Source organism: Xylaria bambusicola (genome assembly GCF_022495145.1).
Source record: "Xylaria bambusicola strain CBS 139988 unplaced genomic scaffold F5B22scaffold_16, whole genome shotgun sequence".
Taxonomy (NCBI): Eukaryota; Fungi; Ascomycota; class Sordariomycetes; order Xylariales; family Xylariaceae; genus Xylaria; species Xylaria bambusicola.
Genome location: NW_025953569.1, coordinates 533,409 through 548,713, shown reverse-complemented (window position 1 = coordinate 548,713; position 15,305 = coordinate 533,409). Strand labels below are relative to the sequence as shown.

The 15,305-nt window shown below is 49.6% G+C and overlaps 4 protein-coding genes across 4 annotated transcripts; 1 reads left to right on the top strand and 3 right to left on the bottom strand.

Annotated features, from left to right (window-relative positions):
• Positions 1–650: 650 nt before the first annotated feature.
• On the bottom strand, positions 651–1,841 carry F5B22DRAFT_635834 (aldo-keto reductase; the record flags this gene model as incomplete). The annotated part of the gene is made up of 3 exons (XM_047977202.1): positions 651–841; positions 912–1,555; positions 1,651–1,841. 3 exons carry the CDS (start codon positions 1,839–1,841, stop codon positions 651–653), a joined length of 1,026 nt encoding a protein of 341 aa, XP_047831709.1.
• Positions 1,842–2,215: 374 nt separating this feature from the next.
• Positions 2,216–4,830, bottom strand: F5B22DRAFT_111083 (amino acid permease/ SLC12A domain-containing protein). The gene is made up of 4 exons (XM_047968776.1): positions 4,156–4,830; positions 2,991–4,033; positions 2,829–2,940; positions 2,216–2,770 (listed from the first exon to the last, which is right to left on the bottom strand). Exons 1-4 carry the CDS (start codon positions 4,512–4,514, stop codon positions 2,590–2,592), a joined length of 1,695 nt encoding a protein of 564 aa, XP_047831708.1. The 5' UTR covers positions 4,515–4,830; the 3' UTR covers positions 2,216–2,589.
• A 317-nt stretch (positions 4,831–5,147) lies between these two features.
• On the top strand, positions 5,148–7,723 carry F5B22DRAFT_654824 (uncharacterized protein; the record flags this gene model as incomplete). Its single annotated transcript, XM_047979842.1, has 2 exons — positions 5,148–6,631; positions 6,681–7,723. The coding sequence occupies 2 exons, from the start codon at positions 5,148–5,150 to the stop codon at positions 7,438–7,440; spliced, it is 2,244 nt and encodes a 747-aa protein (XP_047831707.1). The 3' UTR covers positions 7,441–7,723.
• On the bottom strand, positions 7,135–14,751 carry F5B22DRAFT_654820 (ketoacyl-synt-domain-containing protein; the record flags this gene model as incomplete). Its single annotated transcript, XM_047979841.1, has 5 exons — positions 7,135–8,490; positions 8,543–13,102; positions 13,157–13,476; positions 13,537–13,953; positions 14,004–14,751. The coding sequence occupies 5 exons, from the start codon at positions 14,749–14,751 to the stop codon at positions 7,663–7,665; spliced, it is 6,873 nt and encodes a 2,290-aa protein (XP_047831706.1). The 3' UTR covers positions 7,135–7,662.
• Positions 14,752–15,305: the final 554 nt, after the last annotated feature.

Genomic DNA, 15,305 nt, shown 5'->3' with positions numbered 1-15,305 from the left:
CCTGGGTCGGTTCCGTAGGATATTTAAAGACTAAACTCGAAAAATGGAAATCTTAACTGATCTTGATCTGCACACATCATATTCCAAGAGCAGGGGTTACTTGATGCACATGCCGACTTTTGATCTATAGGCTTGAAAGTATCTCATCTAAAAAAAAGTTGGGAGCGAGAGAATGCGACTGAGGGGGAGAGGGGAGAGGGAGAGAGCTAACAGAATGGGTACACAAAACTAAGGTTACGCAGTGACCCGTCACACTGAATGGTGCTATTCATCCCTTAATTACACTGACAACTGGTACAACGGGCGTTGAGGCAGTGATTTACACTGTATGCTAGTAGATATATATATAGACGTTGGTATATTAGCTGCCATTAAACCACAATTTCCATGCGTCCCACTATACAGTACTCTTTAGAAGTACGGTCATAAAGATCTGAGTCGATATCCCAACGGGAAATCGTATACCGTAACAAGGCAAATACTTTTTACGTTGAATTTAGCAAGGTTATGCATTTTTGTATCAGCCTACAACGGCCAAGGGTTATATTGCTACATATGATCCCCCTTCGTGGCGAATATAGAGAGGCAGGAAGGAAACGCATCACACTTCCAATGCTGATATCTGCTATACTCGACTTTGGATAGGTGCCTTATAGCTCAGGGCTGTCACCAAATAGCACGCTCAAGGCATCAGGAGCATAGCGCTGTCCCTTTGAGCCACCAACACTCTCAATTGCTTGCCTGATCCTCGCGTCTTCCTCTTTGGTCAATTTGATGTCCACTGACTTCATATTCTCTTCCAAGTATTTGACCCGCTTAGTGCCCGGAATGGGGATGATGTCTACAATACATGTCAGTACTGCTGCACATATACGTGTCAATGGTACAAGGGATAGGAGTGTATGGCTTACCATCGCCTTGTGCAAGTAACCATGCGATAGAGAGCTGGCCAGGGGTGGCTCCCTTCTCTTTCGCGATGGAACCAAGGAGTTGTGCCAGCTCTACATTGCCAGCGAAGTTCTCCTCCGAAAAACGGGGCATCATCCTGCGTCTGTCGTCCTTGTCGAGCTGGTCCCTGCTGGTGATAGTACCAGTCAAGAAGCCACGGCCAAGAGGCGAATAGGCGACAACTGTGACACCCAGTTCGCGTGCAACCTTCAGAAGATTTGTCGGCTCTGACTCGATTTGAAGCGCAAAGGGAGAGTACTCCATCTGAATCGCTGTTATGGGGTGCACGGCATGCGCACGTCGCAGACTTCGTTCCGAGCATTCAGAAAGTCCCAGATAGCGGATCTTGCCTTCTTTCTTGAGCTCGGCCATAGCCTGCACTGTGTGCTCAATCGGCGTCTTGGGGTCTATGCGATGCTGGTAATACAAGTCGATGTGATCGGTCTGCAGGCGCTCTAAGCTCGCATTGCAGGCCTCCTTCACGTACGCGGGATCTCCCGTAATCTCCCAGTTACCATCCACTATCCTGTTCGCGAATTTCGTGGCCAGGAAGATCTCATTCCGGCGACCGGTCTCCTTGAACCACTTTCCGATCAGCTTTTCGTTGCTAGATTCACGATTTGTTAGTACAAGCCGATGGCCGACGATGTCACCATAACGCCTGAGCGTTTATGCATAGAACTGAAATATATGGGGACTTACGTGAACGGCCCATACATGTCGGCAGTATCCCAAAAAGTCATGCCTGAGTCCGCGGCCAGGGTGAGGACTTTGTACGCTTCCTCATCATTGAAGCCGCCGGAAGCATAGGCAAACGTCATGCCCATACACCCAAGGCCGATGGCGCTCACCAAATCATCACCAAGCTTGCGCTGAGGAAATTTTGCTGCCATTGTGATTGTAAATTTAGTTCGACGGTTGGTGCTGAGATTGAAGTTGGTATAAGATGGGACAGATGTAGTAGATGTGAGAAAATGCACTCAATGCTGAAGGATATGGAGCGTAGACTAGCAGTGTATTTATACTCCTCCCTCTCAAGGCAACTAAAGTAATCTGGTCTTGAGTCAACGTGATATGGATTTTGGAAATAGATAGTTAAGTCCGAATTGTCGCGAGATATCTAGCCCCGCACTTGAAGCTTCGGTGTTATGATGCTATCCCGGGGCTACTGATGCATTAGGTGTTCTTTCGTCATTCGGATATATCTATGTGATTCATAACGTAGATCCGTTTGAGATTCCGATCGAACCCCATAAGACCGTCAAGCGCGGCTCGGCGCGGGTAAAGTCCTAGCTTCATCCACTCATGCTTAAGTCTTGCGTTAAGCCCAAAAGGGCCCGCATATTATACGGTGACTGGGTATCTGCGCACGTTTCGTATGGAGGATATGAGGCGTCCCTCCGGGATTCTATGCTCTTAGACTTAACCACATATTTTATATAAAGAACGTAAGTAATGCCAATGTGCCCAATGTAAAGAGTATGAGATCTGGCGACAATAGTGAATCTTCTACTGAAGCACTGTGGTATTGGATGCCAACAAGCTTGATTGCATGTGGTGGTCTATGACTCAGTTACCACGCTAATTAAAGGGTATCGGAGAAGATGATTAAAAAAAGGATGTATGTAAGAGAACGAGAAACTAGTCCCAAATCCAACTAAACCAACGTGTTTTGCTTCTCTTCTTGACGGGTGGTTCATCATCTGGGACCTGTTCAGCCTGTTTGAAGGCTTCCTCCAGCGGAATATCAGACAGAGAAACTATCTTGGTCTTTTTCAGCAGCTTCCATATCAGATACGCTGCGAGTACCAGAGGAATGTCCCTAAATTGATTTAGAACGTTTACTTCATCAGAATCGATGGTAACCACTCTTCACTTACAAGTACGACGACACGAATGACTGTGCATCCCAGTTTCCCGTGGTGAAAACTTCGTATCCACCTGTCAATAGGATAAGCAGACACATGAAAAGTCCGGCGTAAGAACTATACACTATGTGCATGTCAGCATTGGGGTATAAGAGAGTGGGGACAATAACTTACAGGTCCATGAATTATGCCACGGGAGCGACTCTGTCGGGATACCTTGCTGCTTCATCGCCAACTTTAGTCTGATGTGATTAAGTAGAATCGCTGACCACGAAACAAGCACCCCAGCCGCGGTCAAAGACACAAACCAGAAGAATACGGTTAGCGCGGCATTTGACAGGGTCAAGAAGCTCAGAAACATGAATGGCACGAAGAACAGCACACAAACGTATGGGACGCCCCACGATGTTGTGCGTAGAAATATTGACGGGGCCTGCTTCTTGAGGGCCAAGCCATATAGAACACGTGTTCCAGCGAGGAGACCTTGATTAGATGATGACCATGCTGATGTGATCACAATCGCATTGACGACGGAGGGGATCGCGGGAATACCAGCTGCCGAAGCAGCAATGACGAACGGACTTTGTGCAGCAGTGCTAGATGAGTCATTAAGGCGCTCATCGTTGCTCGCAACTAGCAGGCCAACTACCACGATGGCGAGTACGTAAAAGATAACGATTCTAAAGAATACTCGCTTGCAGGCTGCAGGTATAGCGCGTCGGGGATTCTTGGTCTCGGCGGCAGCCATAGCGAGGGACTCAACGCCGGCAAAGGAGAACACAGCGCCCGTCATAACACTCCAGTAGCCGAGGAACTTGCCCCAGTCTCCAGTAGCAATATGCTCGACGAAAGGCCCTGGGTCTCGCCAGAATTTACCTCCGATGGCCGGTGTGCCGGGAATGCCACCCAAATCGATTACCAATCCTAGAATGATCAAAAAGACGACGAGGAGAATCTTCAATATGGCAAATATGAACTCAATCTCCCCGTACACCCGAATGAAGGCTATCCCGACAACAACAGTCAAGACGATGAAAATGACTATGAAAATCGCCGGACTTAAGTCCGTCCAGAACTGAAAGAGCACACAGATAGCCGTAATTTCGGATGGGATGGATAACAGGTTGCCGTACACTAGATTCCAGCCAATGGCAAAGCCTAAAGCTGGATCCACGAGAAACTCAGTATGCCTGACGAAAGAACCGGTAACAGGCAGTCTGTTCACACGCTGGAGTCAGTAATTTCTCAAAGAAAACTCAGCTCGTGTTTTGAGATCATGGAGGAGCAATGAGGCCCAAATCCTGCCTAAGGGGAGAACCAATGAATCCAGGGAACTAACAAAGCAGACACCTCGCCGAGCGCGAATTGCACAGCGCATACAACAAGCCCGACGGTGAAGTAGCCGAGCAAAGCACCAAGAGGCCCTGCTGTCTGAACAGCACTCCCGAGGCCAAGGAAGAGACCGGTTCCGATAGCTCCGGCAATGCCGAGCATGGACAAGTGACGCTGGGCCAGTCCACGCTTGAGGTCGCGGTCCTCAGTGACCGTGACCAGATCATTGTTCACGTCAGGGTCGTAGTCATCGCGCCCAGGTGTTCGGAAAGTGCCATACTCGGGCGCTTCTGCATAGGTAGATGTCGCAACATTGTGCAATGTAGCCGTCTTAGGGTCATCGAGCCCTGACGAGTTGTTGCTCATCTCTCAGTATATTGGCCAGATTATCCCTTGCCAATCCATAAACCTAACCCGGTGAACTTCATTACCACATGAAGCGGGACTGTGCGGATATCTATTGTTTAAAAAAAAAGAAATCCCCTTGCTGACTACAACTACCCAGGTAGGTTAGCTACGGATCGTCATCTGAGCTCAGATGGCGCGAAGGCATATCTCGGCTTCAGATAAGGTAACGCGTGTTGCTCCAGATATGGAGTTTGACATAACACCCCGGAACAAGTATGACCGCCTTAGAACGATAATGCCAGATTACAGTATATCGTACTAACCAGGGGTTTGTCCTTGTACGCGCCCACGTGGGCAAACGCTTGCATGTGGATGATGCTTCATTTGAAACGATGGATCGTGCTGCCGTGAGTTCATGGCTCTTTAATTAATATATCCCCGGAAAGTGGCGACCCTTGGCATCATGGCTATGGCTTGGGGCAATTACTGTCACTCTAGCGGAGATGGCCTGAATCTTCGCTGAGGGTTTTATCCCTTCGCGACCTTGATTTCTCTTTGAGAGGACTTGCAGTAGGTATTGTATCGCGTCTTTCCAGACAGCTATTTGCCATTGACCTTTACCCGTTCGAGTTTGTGCTCTTGAGTCTGAGAATGCGATTGATAACCGTTTCTAGTCTGCTAGCCGTCGGACAAGGATTATTTGGCGTAGCCACCTCTTTGGATCTCCCCATTGCTGCTAGAATAGACGGCATTGAGTCCGACGTCACTACTGTCGTTTATAACAAGACTCGCCCGCTTCTTATTGGCAATGATGGCGGTGCGGCAACGGGCGGGTTCCGGGCATTCGACATCAATAATGGAACTCTTCTAGTAGAGACGGCACACAACACCCCTGGACGCACGAAGTTGGTGGCCACAGCTTACGGCGTCGGTGGACGGGATCTCATTGTTAGCATTGCCCAACCGGATTCTTTCTTTCGGTTATATGACGTGAGCACGATTGAGCAAATTGGCCAGCCAATCACCCGCACGCTAGGCGATTGGTCGGCATTATGTGCGTGGAAGAGCCAGAGAAGTGGCGAGCAGTACCTATATCTTTTCGGCAAGAAGCAAGCTGTGCAATTCTTATTACGAGAAACGAGAAACTCTCTCGAGATTGTCGAGGTTCGAACTTTCGAGACCCCCATCGAGGCGTCATCTTGTGCTATATCCGTGTCTGCACACAATATTTTCTTTAGTGGCGACGACGATCCCACAATCTACACCTTCAACGCCACGGAGTCAACCGAGATACCAGATATCACAGTATTAGGAGCAGCCGAGGACGATGTTACTGGACTCACTGTTTACGTCGGTGAGAAGTCGGATTATCTTTTTGTCGCTCAGCAAGACACTATCACCATTTACGATGAGTTGTTCATTGAACTCGGCTCCGTCACCCTCACGGGCGACGATGACATCGAAATTCAAGGACTCGATATGTATCAGAGCAAGACACAGCTGTATCCTGCAGGTGTTGTGACGTATGCGATCGAGAGTAACTCTGGGGCTGGATTTGGAATCAGCTCATTGGAGGGCATATTTGATAATCTCAACTTGAAACTCAACACTGCGTACAACCCGCGTAAAATACCGTGCAGAACCGAACAATTGGTGTGCCAAGAGTGCAGCTTTAGTGGATTTTGCGAACCACCCGTTGATGCATCTCACCCCACTGCTTGCTTATGCTTCGCTGGGTTTACTGGAAACAAATGCGAGTCGTACAACTGTCGAAACAATTGCTCGAATCACGGAGTATGCATCGGTGCGAATCAGTGTAGTTGTCATGAAGGCTGGGGAGGACTGTACTGCGCTTTCAAAGTCGTAAAGCCGGTTGCTGAAACGGATCCGAATGGAGGCGACGGCGATGACCCTGCCATCTGGATCTCGCCAGTGCATAAGACGCTATCAAGAATAATTACGACCGTCAAGTCAGAGCTTGGTGCGGGCCTAGGAGTTTTCGACCTGAATGGCAAGGAAATCCAGACCATTAAAGCCGAAGAACCTAACAATGTTGATGTGATCTACAACTTCCCAGCCGGGAATAGATCTATAGACCTAGCATATGCCGCTTGTCGCGGGGACAATACACTATGGTGCGCCTCCATTCGGGCTTTTCCTATCATCAATACTAATTACGTATAGTCTATTTGAAATACACAGAAATGGAACCCTAGCATCAATATCAGGCGGAATACAGTCAACCAAAGAAGACTATGACGTGTACGGTAGCTGTGTATACCGATCACGCATTACGGACAAGCAATATTTGTTTGTCAATGCTAAAACAGCGGAGTATCTCCAGTTTGAGCTGTCGTGGAATGATACTTTGCAAACCCTGGAGACGACTCTGGTACGAAATTTTACTGGTGGCTCTGGGGGCCAGGTCGAAGGCTGTGTGAGTGATGAAGCAAATGGCTGGGTCATAATCGGCGAGGAGCCACGTGCGCTATGGCGTTATGGCGCTGAGCCGGACGATGATTCAAGTGAAGGAGCACTTATCGCCGAAGTCGGCGACGGACATACATATGCAGATGTCGAAGGCGTCACTTTGATCGAAGGTGCAACGGCGAATGATGGGTTTATCCTGGTCAGTCAACAAGGTGTTAGTGCGTATAATGTCTATCGCCGATCGGCGCCCCATGAGTACATTGAGACTTTCACTACGATCGAGAACACTGAGAAGGGAGTTGACGCGGTAACCAACACCGATGGAATCGCTGCCGTTGGTACCTCGCTTGGTCCCATGTTTCCTTATGGATTGGTAGTGGTTCACGATGATGCTAACGAATTGCCGACATCTGGAACTAGCGACGAAGCAAGCTTCAAGCTGATCAATCTAAGAGACATCTTAAGCGACGACCTCTTAACGGAGCTCGACCCAGACTGGGATCCAAGGGCATAGTTAACGATCGTCAGCAATGAGATTGATGCCTTATCCTCGATTACGGGCATGGGTAAGATGGACTTTGATATTTCTACTTTATTGAAAAACCGTGGCCGCTAGTCAAACAAGAAAAATATAAAACATTTGTGGCTATATATACAGGAATTCTACCAAGCACTCTCCCTCTCCATACTGTCTCTTTATATCCGAGATTTAAGTTTTTGCTACCATATGGATCGGTTATTGGAAGTTAACCACTTTACTTTTCACGCATACTGCCTTAGCCAAGGTCTGTATTGAACCACTCGATAAAAGCTCTAGGACCTGCAACGTGGCTTCAAACTCGCGTGTGATGAAATTTCGGATCTCGATCGCGACAAGGGAGTCGAGAGGATAATGAGATAATGAGCGCGTGATATCGAGATCTTCAATGTCCATCATCATTACGGCGGCGAGTTTGCTGACTAGTCCATCGCAGACGACCTGTTCTGCCTCCTCGGGAGTCTTTGCTGCTTTCACAGCCGCATTGTAAGATATGGCCTTGGTTACTCCGGCGGATGCATCGGCTGCCGCCGCCGCCTCAGCTGCCTCACGAAGATATTTGCACTTTGCGTCGTCTGTCCAGAATGGCTGCATCGTAGGTGTGATCCTCATGCCGGTGATTGCATGGTTATTGCAGGCTGTAGCCAGTCGACCAGATATGGCCGCACCCAGGAGCGCTAAGACCTCAGCCTCGCAGATTGTATCGCTTCCTAGGTTTCTCGCCACCTCTGCGGCCTTTTCCAGGTCCTCCGCTAGGTATCCGGAATCGGAGATAGCGGTGAGGTCCAGAGACGATGCAGGTAGCCCCATCGCAAGACGATGTTGAACAAGGGCGTTGAGGAAGCAGTTTGCAGCAGCATATGCAGCTTGTCCTCTATTTCCTACCATCCCAGCAACAGAAGATATTGCGACAAAGAAGTCAAGTGGCGCGTTGATGAGGGCTCGATGGAAGTTCCAACCACCTTGGACCTTGGACTCAATGACAGTTGTGTATTCGTCGTATGTCATTTTCTCAAAGAGGACGTCCTATTTCAGATCAGTATTGTTTATATCAACCGATTTTGATCGGTGCACTTACTCGAAGCACCATGGCACCGTGTATCAGACCTCGGATAGGAGGCATGCCTTCCAGTCCAAAATTAACAAGCTCCTCGACATCAGCCACGTTCGCAACGTCACACCTTTGCACGATAACTTCAGCCCCAACTTCTGCAGCGTCATCTATCAATTCTTTGACCCTGCCGGTAGCACTTCCGCTACGTGACACTAGCACTAGATGCCGTGCTCCTCGGCTAATCATCCATCGTGCCATACTACGGCCGAGACCACCTGTTCCGCCAATAAGGATATATGTAGCGTTATCCTTGAAGAGTTGTGCAGGCTCTTTTGGAGGTGTAACCTGCACTATATCATCTGCGTGGGGAACGACGAGCACTTTGCCGTGCGTCTTACCGCTTTGTAGTGTCTTGAACGCAGATTCAATATCCGAAATTGGGAAGAGGGTAACTGGGGAAATCGGCCTGATCTTGCCGTACCTCATCAAGGCTGAGACATCCGAAAGCAGCCTTTTGAGTAATGTTGGACGCTCAGCGGCAATGGACATCATGTCAACGGACAGGTAACTTGCGTTGCGATCCGCGCTCGGAACTTCCAACCGGACTTTTGAGCTAGGATCAAGTGAAGCGATATTCACCAAACGGCCAAATTTGCTTATACAGTTCCAACTCTCCTGAAGAGCATTCCCAGAAATCGAATTGAGAACGACGTCTACACCCTGTTGCCGTGTGGCTTGCCGTATAGCATCACCAAACGAAACGTTTCGATCGTAGAAGATATGATCCTCGTCCAGATGGTATTCCTTCATCAGGAACTCCTTTTTCTCCGTGCTCCCAACCGTAGTGTATATGTCCGCGCCAATCATTCGAGCTAGGTTGATAGCTGCTTGCCCAACAGCGCCGGCTCCAGACTGAATCAATACTGTCTCGTCATGCCGTAGGCGTCCGACTTCAATGAGAGACTGATACGCAGTTGCATAAGCTAGAGGGATTGTGGCGCCAGTTTCAAAAGACATCTCCGCTGGCAATTTGAAAGCGAAAGCGCTCTTCGTGCGCACAGAGGTGGCGAATGCACCCTGCGTAATGGCAGCCACACGATCGCCGACTTCAATGCCTCGAACATCCTTGCCCACAGATTGAACGATTCCAGAAGCCTCCACGCCGAATTCTGGAGTTGGGGTCTTGCCATGTGCTGCTGCTAAGTCCCTATGATTGACACCGATTGCCCGAACCTGGATCTCGATGCTATCAGGCTCTAATGTGCTTTCAGCAGCGGTGTTATCATCGAAGTACAAGGTGTCCAGAGCGCCTAGGTTACCAATTGTCAGTTTCAGGTTTCGGCTGCCTTCGCCAAATGGCGCTGGCTGGAACGCAGAGGGTATCGTTTCGCGATATACAATGTCATTCAGCTCTTCGTCGTTTATGATTCTCGGGGTGAAGAAGGAGCCAGACCGTTCCATGAATTCCATCTCGCTACTAGATGAGGTGCTGTTGCTGAAGACAGCAGTGAACACTTTCACGATTGCTTCAACTGTCTTCCCTAATGGCAGGGGTGACTTTCCATCTAAGTCTAGCGTCGCGAATGGCAATAGGGTTTCTGAGCGGATGGTTCGGCTCAGACCCGCGACCATATTCAAGTCTGGGGATGTAGAATTGCTGTACGCGCCCCGGACAATCCACAATGCTCCTCTAACCGAGGTCAGCGCTTTCTGCAGTGCATTGAATTGGGCCTCCTTGAGGTTCGAAAGAAGCGGTGTTTCGATCTCTTGCAAGAATATCACCAGCTTTCCTGTCACGTCGCTGCTCAGTAGGTTGCTGGTCCTAGCCTTTTTGCCCATAGCTTTCTCCAGCATCTCTGATAGGCTAGATGCGATCTCATTCTGCGAATTACTATCTCCGCAAATGATCTCAATCTCTGCATCTGGGATCTCGGAATCTCCTACTGGTACTGGGTCGCTCGTATTGTCGGGCTCAACCGAAAGTGGTTCAAGGATTGGCTCCCAGTCCAACTTATAGCACAGCTCGCGACGCGCTTCGATTTCCGAGCATGCCTCCCGGTCTATAATTGGGGAGACTACTAACTCTTCGATACTTATCAACGGCTCAGGTGCCATAGGATCGTTTGTCGCAAATATGGCGACTTTCGTTGATCTTGGCATACCGACAGGCAGATTAGCTTGACAATAGGCCGGAATGCCGTGTCCAGGCTGCTGTGTTGCCGCAGTAATATCTTTCGAGATTGATATTTTCGACACCGACGTCGGCAGATACACAGTTTCAATAGAGCCTCGCCCACCTTCGGCGATGGACCAGTACAGTGATATTAATGATTCCAAAAAGGCGGGCTGAATAATCGCCGCTGATACATAATGATTCGGCATCTCTTTTGCTACATCTGGTACGAGTATATCCGCATGGGAGCACCCGTCTCCAACCCGACAGTTGTCTATGCTTTGGAGCGTGGGCCCATAGGAGACTCCAGCTTCCGATAAAGAGTCGTACAGCTTAGCGACATCTAGAATTCTCGATGAGGCTGCCTCTACTTTGGCGGTGGTTGTGTGAAGGCGAATCCGCGAGGAAAGTGTCTGTCTCAGAGAATCAACCCCGTTTGAATCTCTGGCTTCAAGGGCGACAAGGCCGCGACAATGCTCTTTCCAACCCTTAGTCTTAGTCCAAGAGCTGATCCGAAATTCGTCCCAAACTTCGGAGGAGACAAGAACACCATCTTGATGCGGTCTAAGCGAGGTCGTCATCTCGACGTCCTCTTCTGAGATTATCAATGGAGCAGTCACTGAGACATCACGAAGTTCAAACTTGTCGAATGAGATGTTCGCTTCATTTGCTCTTTGAGCAGCTGCTTCGATGGCCATTGCGATGTATCCCGCCATTGGGAAAACAACCATAGATTGAATCTTGTGATGTTGGAGCCACGGCAGGTCATCCAGACGGACTATGTTCCGCCAGGTTGGTTCTAAGTCACTTGAATAGTTTGCCAGGGTACCCAGAATGTCATTCCGAGGGGCTGATCTGTTCTTATGGAGCTGGGTGAATCGAGACTCATGCCAATATTTTGCGGAATAGTTCCAGGGGTATCGAGGTAGGTCGCTGAGTAGTATTGGCGGCTTGCCTTGCTTTGGGAAATTGATGGCCTCGAAGTCGAGAATAGCGCCCTTGGTGAACAGTGTAGCGGCAACGTCCAGTGTTGTTGCAACCGCATCCTTTTGCCGTGCCAGGGCTGTCAAATAGGGCACTTTGGCAGCGTCTCCCCCAACTGCTTTTAGGATCTGTTTGAGGGGACCCTGGAGAGCTGAATGCGGTCCCAGTTCGAGAAGCAGGTTAACCCCGGTCCTGTGGCCGTCGATTGGCGCCAGCATATCTTGAACTGCTTCGTTGAACCGCACCGCGCAGGTGAGATTCTGCACCCAATACGAAGACTCCAGTTCTAAGCCATCGATACGCCGGCCCAGCAGCGATGAATGGAACCTCACATCTGTAGAGATTGGTAGTTGCGTGTTCGCGATCGATTCCTGGTAATCTTTGGCAAGGAGGTTCATGTGATGAGAATGGTATGCAGTATCAACGAAGAGTTTCCGGTTGAACAGCTGTTTCTCCTCTGCAACCTTCTTCAACTCATCGATACCCGCCTCGTCGCCAGATAATGTTAGGCTTGAAGGACTGTTGTAGCAGGCAATTCTTATCTCTCCCTCCTTGATTTCTGAGATCATTGGCTCCAGCTCCTCTTTGCTTCCGCCAACAGCCATCATCGCGCCTCGTAAATCCGGATATCGCTCTTTCAGGACAGGGATGAGTCGACCGCGATGATAGGCAACCGCCATACATGTCTCGAAGGTCAAGCTACCAGCCGCATATGCGGCCGCAATTTCTCCGCTTGAGTGGCCGGCCACAGCTGTCGGTCTTATGCCCCAGGACCTCATGAGGTCGACTAGTGCTAGCTGTATAGCCGTACAGGCCGGTTGGCTTATGTGTGCTGCGCCAACTTTTGATGTCTTCTCATCCTTTGACAGCTCTTCGAGGAGAGACCACGAAGCACCTAGAGATCCCAGGCAGACGTCGGCGTAGTCGATTGCGTTAGTGAACACAGGGTACTGTTGGTATAATTCTCGTCCCATCCCGTACCACTGAGCGCCTTGGCCGGTGAAAATGAAACCAATCCTTAACGGATCGGACTCTTTTCCTGGTGTAAGCTTTTGGCCGTTGATTGCTTCAATGAGATCGAATGACCTCAATGCCGGGATCGCAACTCTCCACTGCAAGAGTGACCGCCGTTGGCCGAGGGTATAAGCCACATCCGCCATTAACGCCTTTTGGAACATTTCCGGCCTCTGCTCTAAGTATATGACAAGATTCTTCAAGACAGCTTCTAATGAGTTCTTGTCATTGGCGGTAACTACGAAGAGTTTCCTTGTTGGTGTATCATCTCTGAGCTCAGCGTCTACCTTTGGTCCTCGGTGCGTGAATGGTACTCGCTCGAGTACGACATGCGCATTCGTGCCACCGAACCCGAAGTTGTTCACACTTACGTACTTCTTATTTTTCGGCCAAGGGCGTTGGCTGACTGGAACCTGTTCCACTCGTTAGACCTTTGCGATTTCCAAACTGTTTCTATCATCTCTTACCTTCATGTTCCACTCCTTGAAGGGGATCTTCTCGTTCGGATGCTTGAAGTCATAATTTGGTAGGATGAAGCCCCTCTCAAGCATCAATGCTGATTTGATAATAGCCACGATACCCGATGCACCTTCTAGATGTCCAATGTTTGACTTGACAGAGCCCAGCCATATCGGGTCCCGAGGCGTGCGGCCTTGGTGAAATACCTTATGGATTGCCGTTGCTTCTATAGGATCGCCTACGCGGGTTCCTGTACCGTGCGCCTCGACGAAACCGCAATCTGCAGGACTGAGTCCCGAATTGTTATATACTTGGCGCATTAACTTTTCTGTACGTTTTGGTAAGCTACACCGACAGTCGGAGGTTTACGGTGATAAAGAAGGTCTACCTTGTGCGTCACCGCACGGCATCGTAATGCCGGGCGTTCTTCCGTCTTGATTAATCCCACTCCCGGCAATGATGGCTCTGATCTGGTCATTGGCCTTCTGCGCTTGATCGAGTGGCTTGATCACGATTACACCGCAGCCCTCGCCACGCCCGAATCCGGTGCCTCTGCTGTCGAAAGAATATGAGCGGCCAGAATCCGAGAAAAGACGCGATTTAGAAAATGAGATCCAAAACTCCGGTAACATATTGAGATGACAGCCTCCAACGATTGCTATGTCAGATTCTCCAGTTCGTAAGCTCTGACATGCAACATGTAGAGCAACCAGACTCGAGGAGCAAGCGGTATCAGTGGTAAAGCTAGGTCCTTTCAAATCAAAGAAGTGAGAAATTCGGTTCGACTGCATTGCATATGCGCATCCTTCGGTTGTCAGTACGGGCCATTTTCATTTAGTCTTCTGCGCGTCATACCTGTTGCTTGATGCATCGGTATAGTATCCGGGTCTCTGAACAAATGAGACTCATATTCAGGGAATGATCCGCCGATGAACACGCCGACGTGTTTTCCAACTATGTCGTGTTTCGGAATGCCGGCGTTCTCCAAGGCCTCGAACGTACACTCTAGGAGCAAGCGCTGCTGCGGATCCATGGAAATTGCCTCTTTCTCCGTCAGACTGAAGAACGGCGCATCAAATGCCGCAAAATCGGTGTTGAGGAAATGTCCCCCGACAGGATTATGACAGCCAGCTTTGCCTGGATTTGGATGCTGGAAGCTCGCCATATTGAATCGCTCTGGTGGAATTGTTGAATAGCCACTTCGTGCGCGAGCGCACAACTCCCAAAATTCTGCTGGACTAGAGACATTGCCAGGGAGCCGGCATGCCATGCCAACTATCGCGATAGGCATCGCCTTAGGTACTGGCGTCAGTCCATTGCTGTCGCCATTATGAGCTATGTACCCATTACTGTTGCCGTTGGGAGTCGTGTCGTGTCTATTGGTATACGTCGCTGGGCCGTGAGGTTGCCCATGAGGTCCAGAGCTCCCGTTAATTGACCCGAGATCTTGGCTGCCTGCAGTGACGTCGCTGTGCTCATGCGCCAAGCCGTTCACGTTCCCATTGACTATACCAGTAGCCTCTTCCCTGGCATGAGTCGCCGAGCCTTCGCTATCCCCGTTACTCAGACCGTTCGCATAGCCATTGATGGCCCCTGGAGCCATAGTTATAGGGTTGTCTTCGACCTTAATAGGGTGACAATGGGCTCAAGAAAACCATGAGAGGGTGATATGTCTTTTATGCCACCCATATGGCAATGAACTTGACAGTTGCTCCCGAGAAATGACCCCTTCTGACAAGGAGGGCTTAAGAGATCTTATGAATAATCACCTAATATCCGGAAAGCAAGAAGATCTTTCCGCGCTGAGAACGGAGTAGAATTCTGAGCCTTAGGGGATGATCCCTGCGAGATCGTCTTCTATTTAATTAGATTCCAACCGGCTGTTGCTTCAAGGTAAGTTCTAAGTGTCCAATCTAGATGACTGCTTGTAGCTACGGGCCGTCTAAACTTACTGTCTCAGTCGAATATCATCCTCAGACGCTCTCCCTTAGGTCCGAGACACCGGCAACGGTATCTACAAGCGCCGACTGGTAAGCCGACTCGGCGCCATCAACTCCAGCTTACCTCTAGCCAAACCAGCGGCAAGTTCCACATTGGCTTGAAATCTGCTCATGATTCTTCGTGTACGACTTGGTACCACGCGGCGGTGGATCTGCC

Coding starts and splice junctions, on each gene's coding strand:
- F5B22DRAFT_111083 (XM_047968776.1), bottom strand. CDS start 4,514: ATGAGCAACAACTCGTCAGGGCTCGATGACCCTAAGACGGCTACATTG. Junction 4,034..4,155: donor CTCGGCGAGGTGTCTGCTTT/GTTAGTTCCCTG, acceptor GCGTGTGAACAG/ACTGCCTGTTACCGGTTCTT. Junction 2,941..2,990: donor GTGGCATAATTCATGGACCT/GTAAGTTATTGT, acceptor ACATGCACATAG/TGTATAGTTCTTACGCCGGA.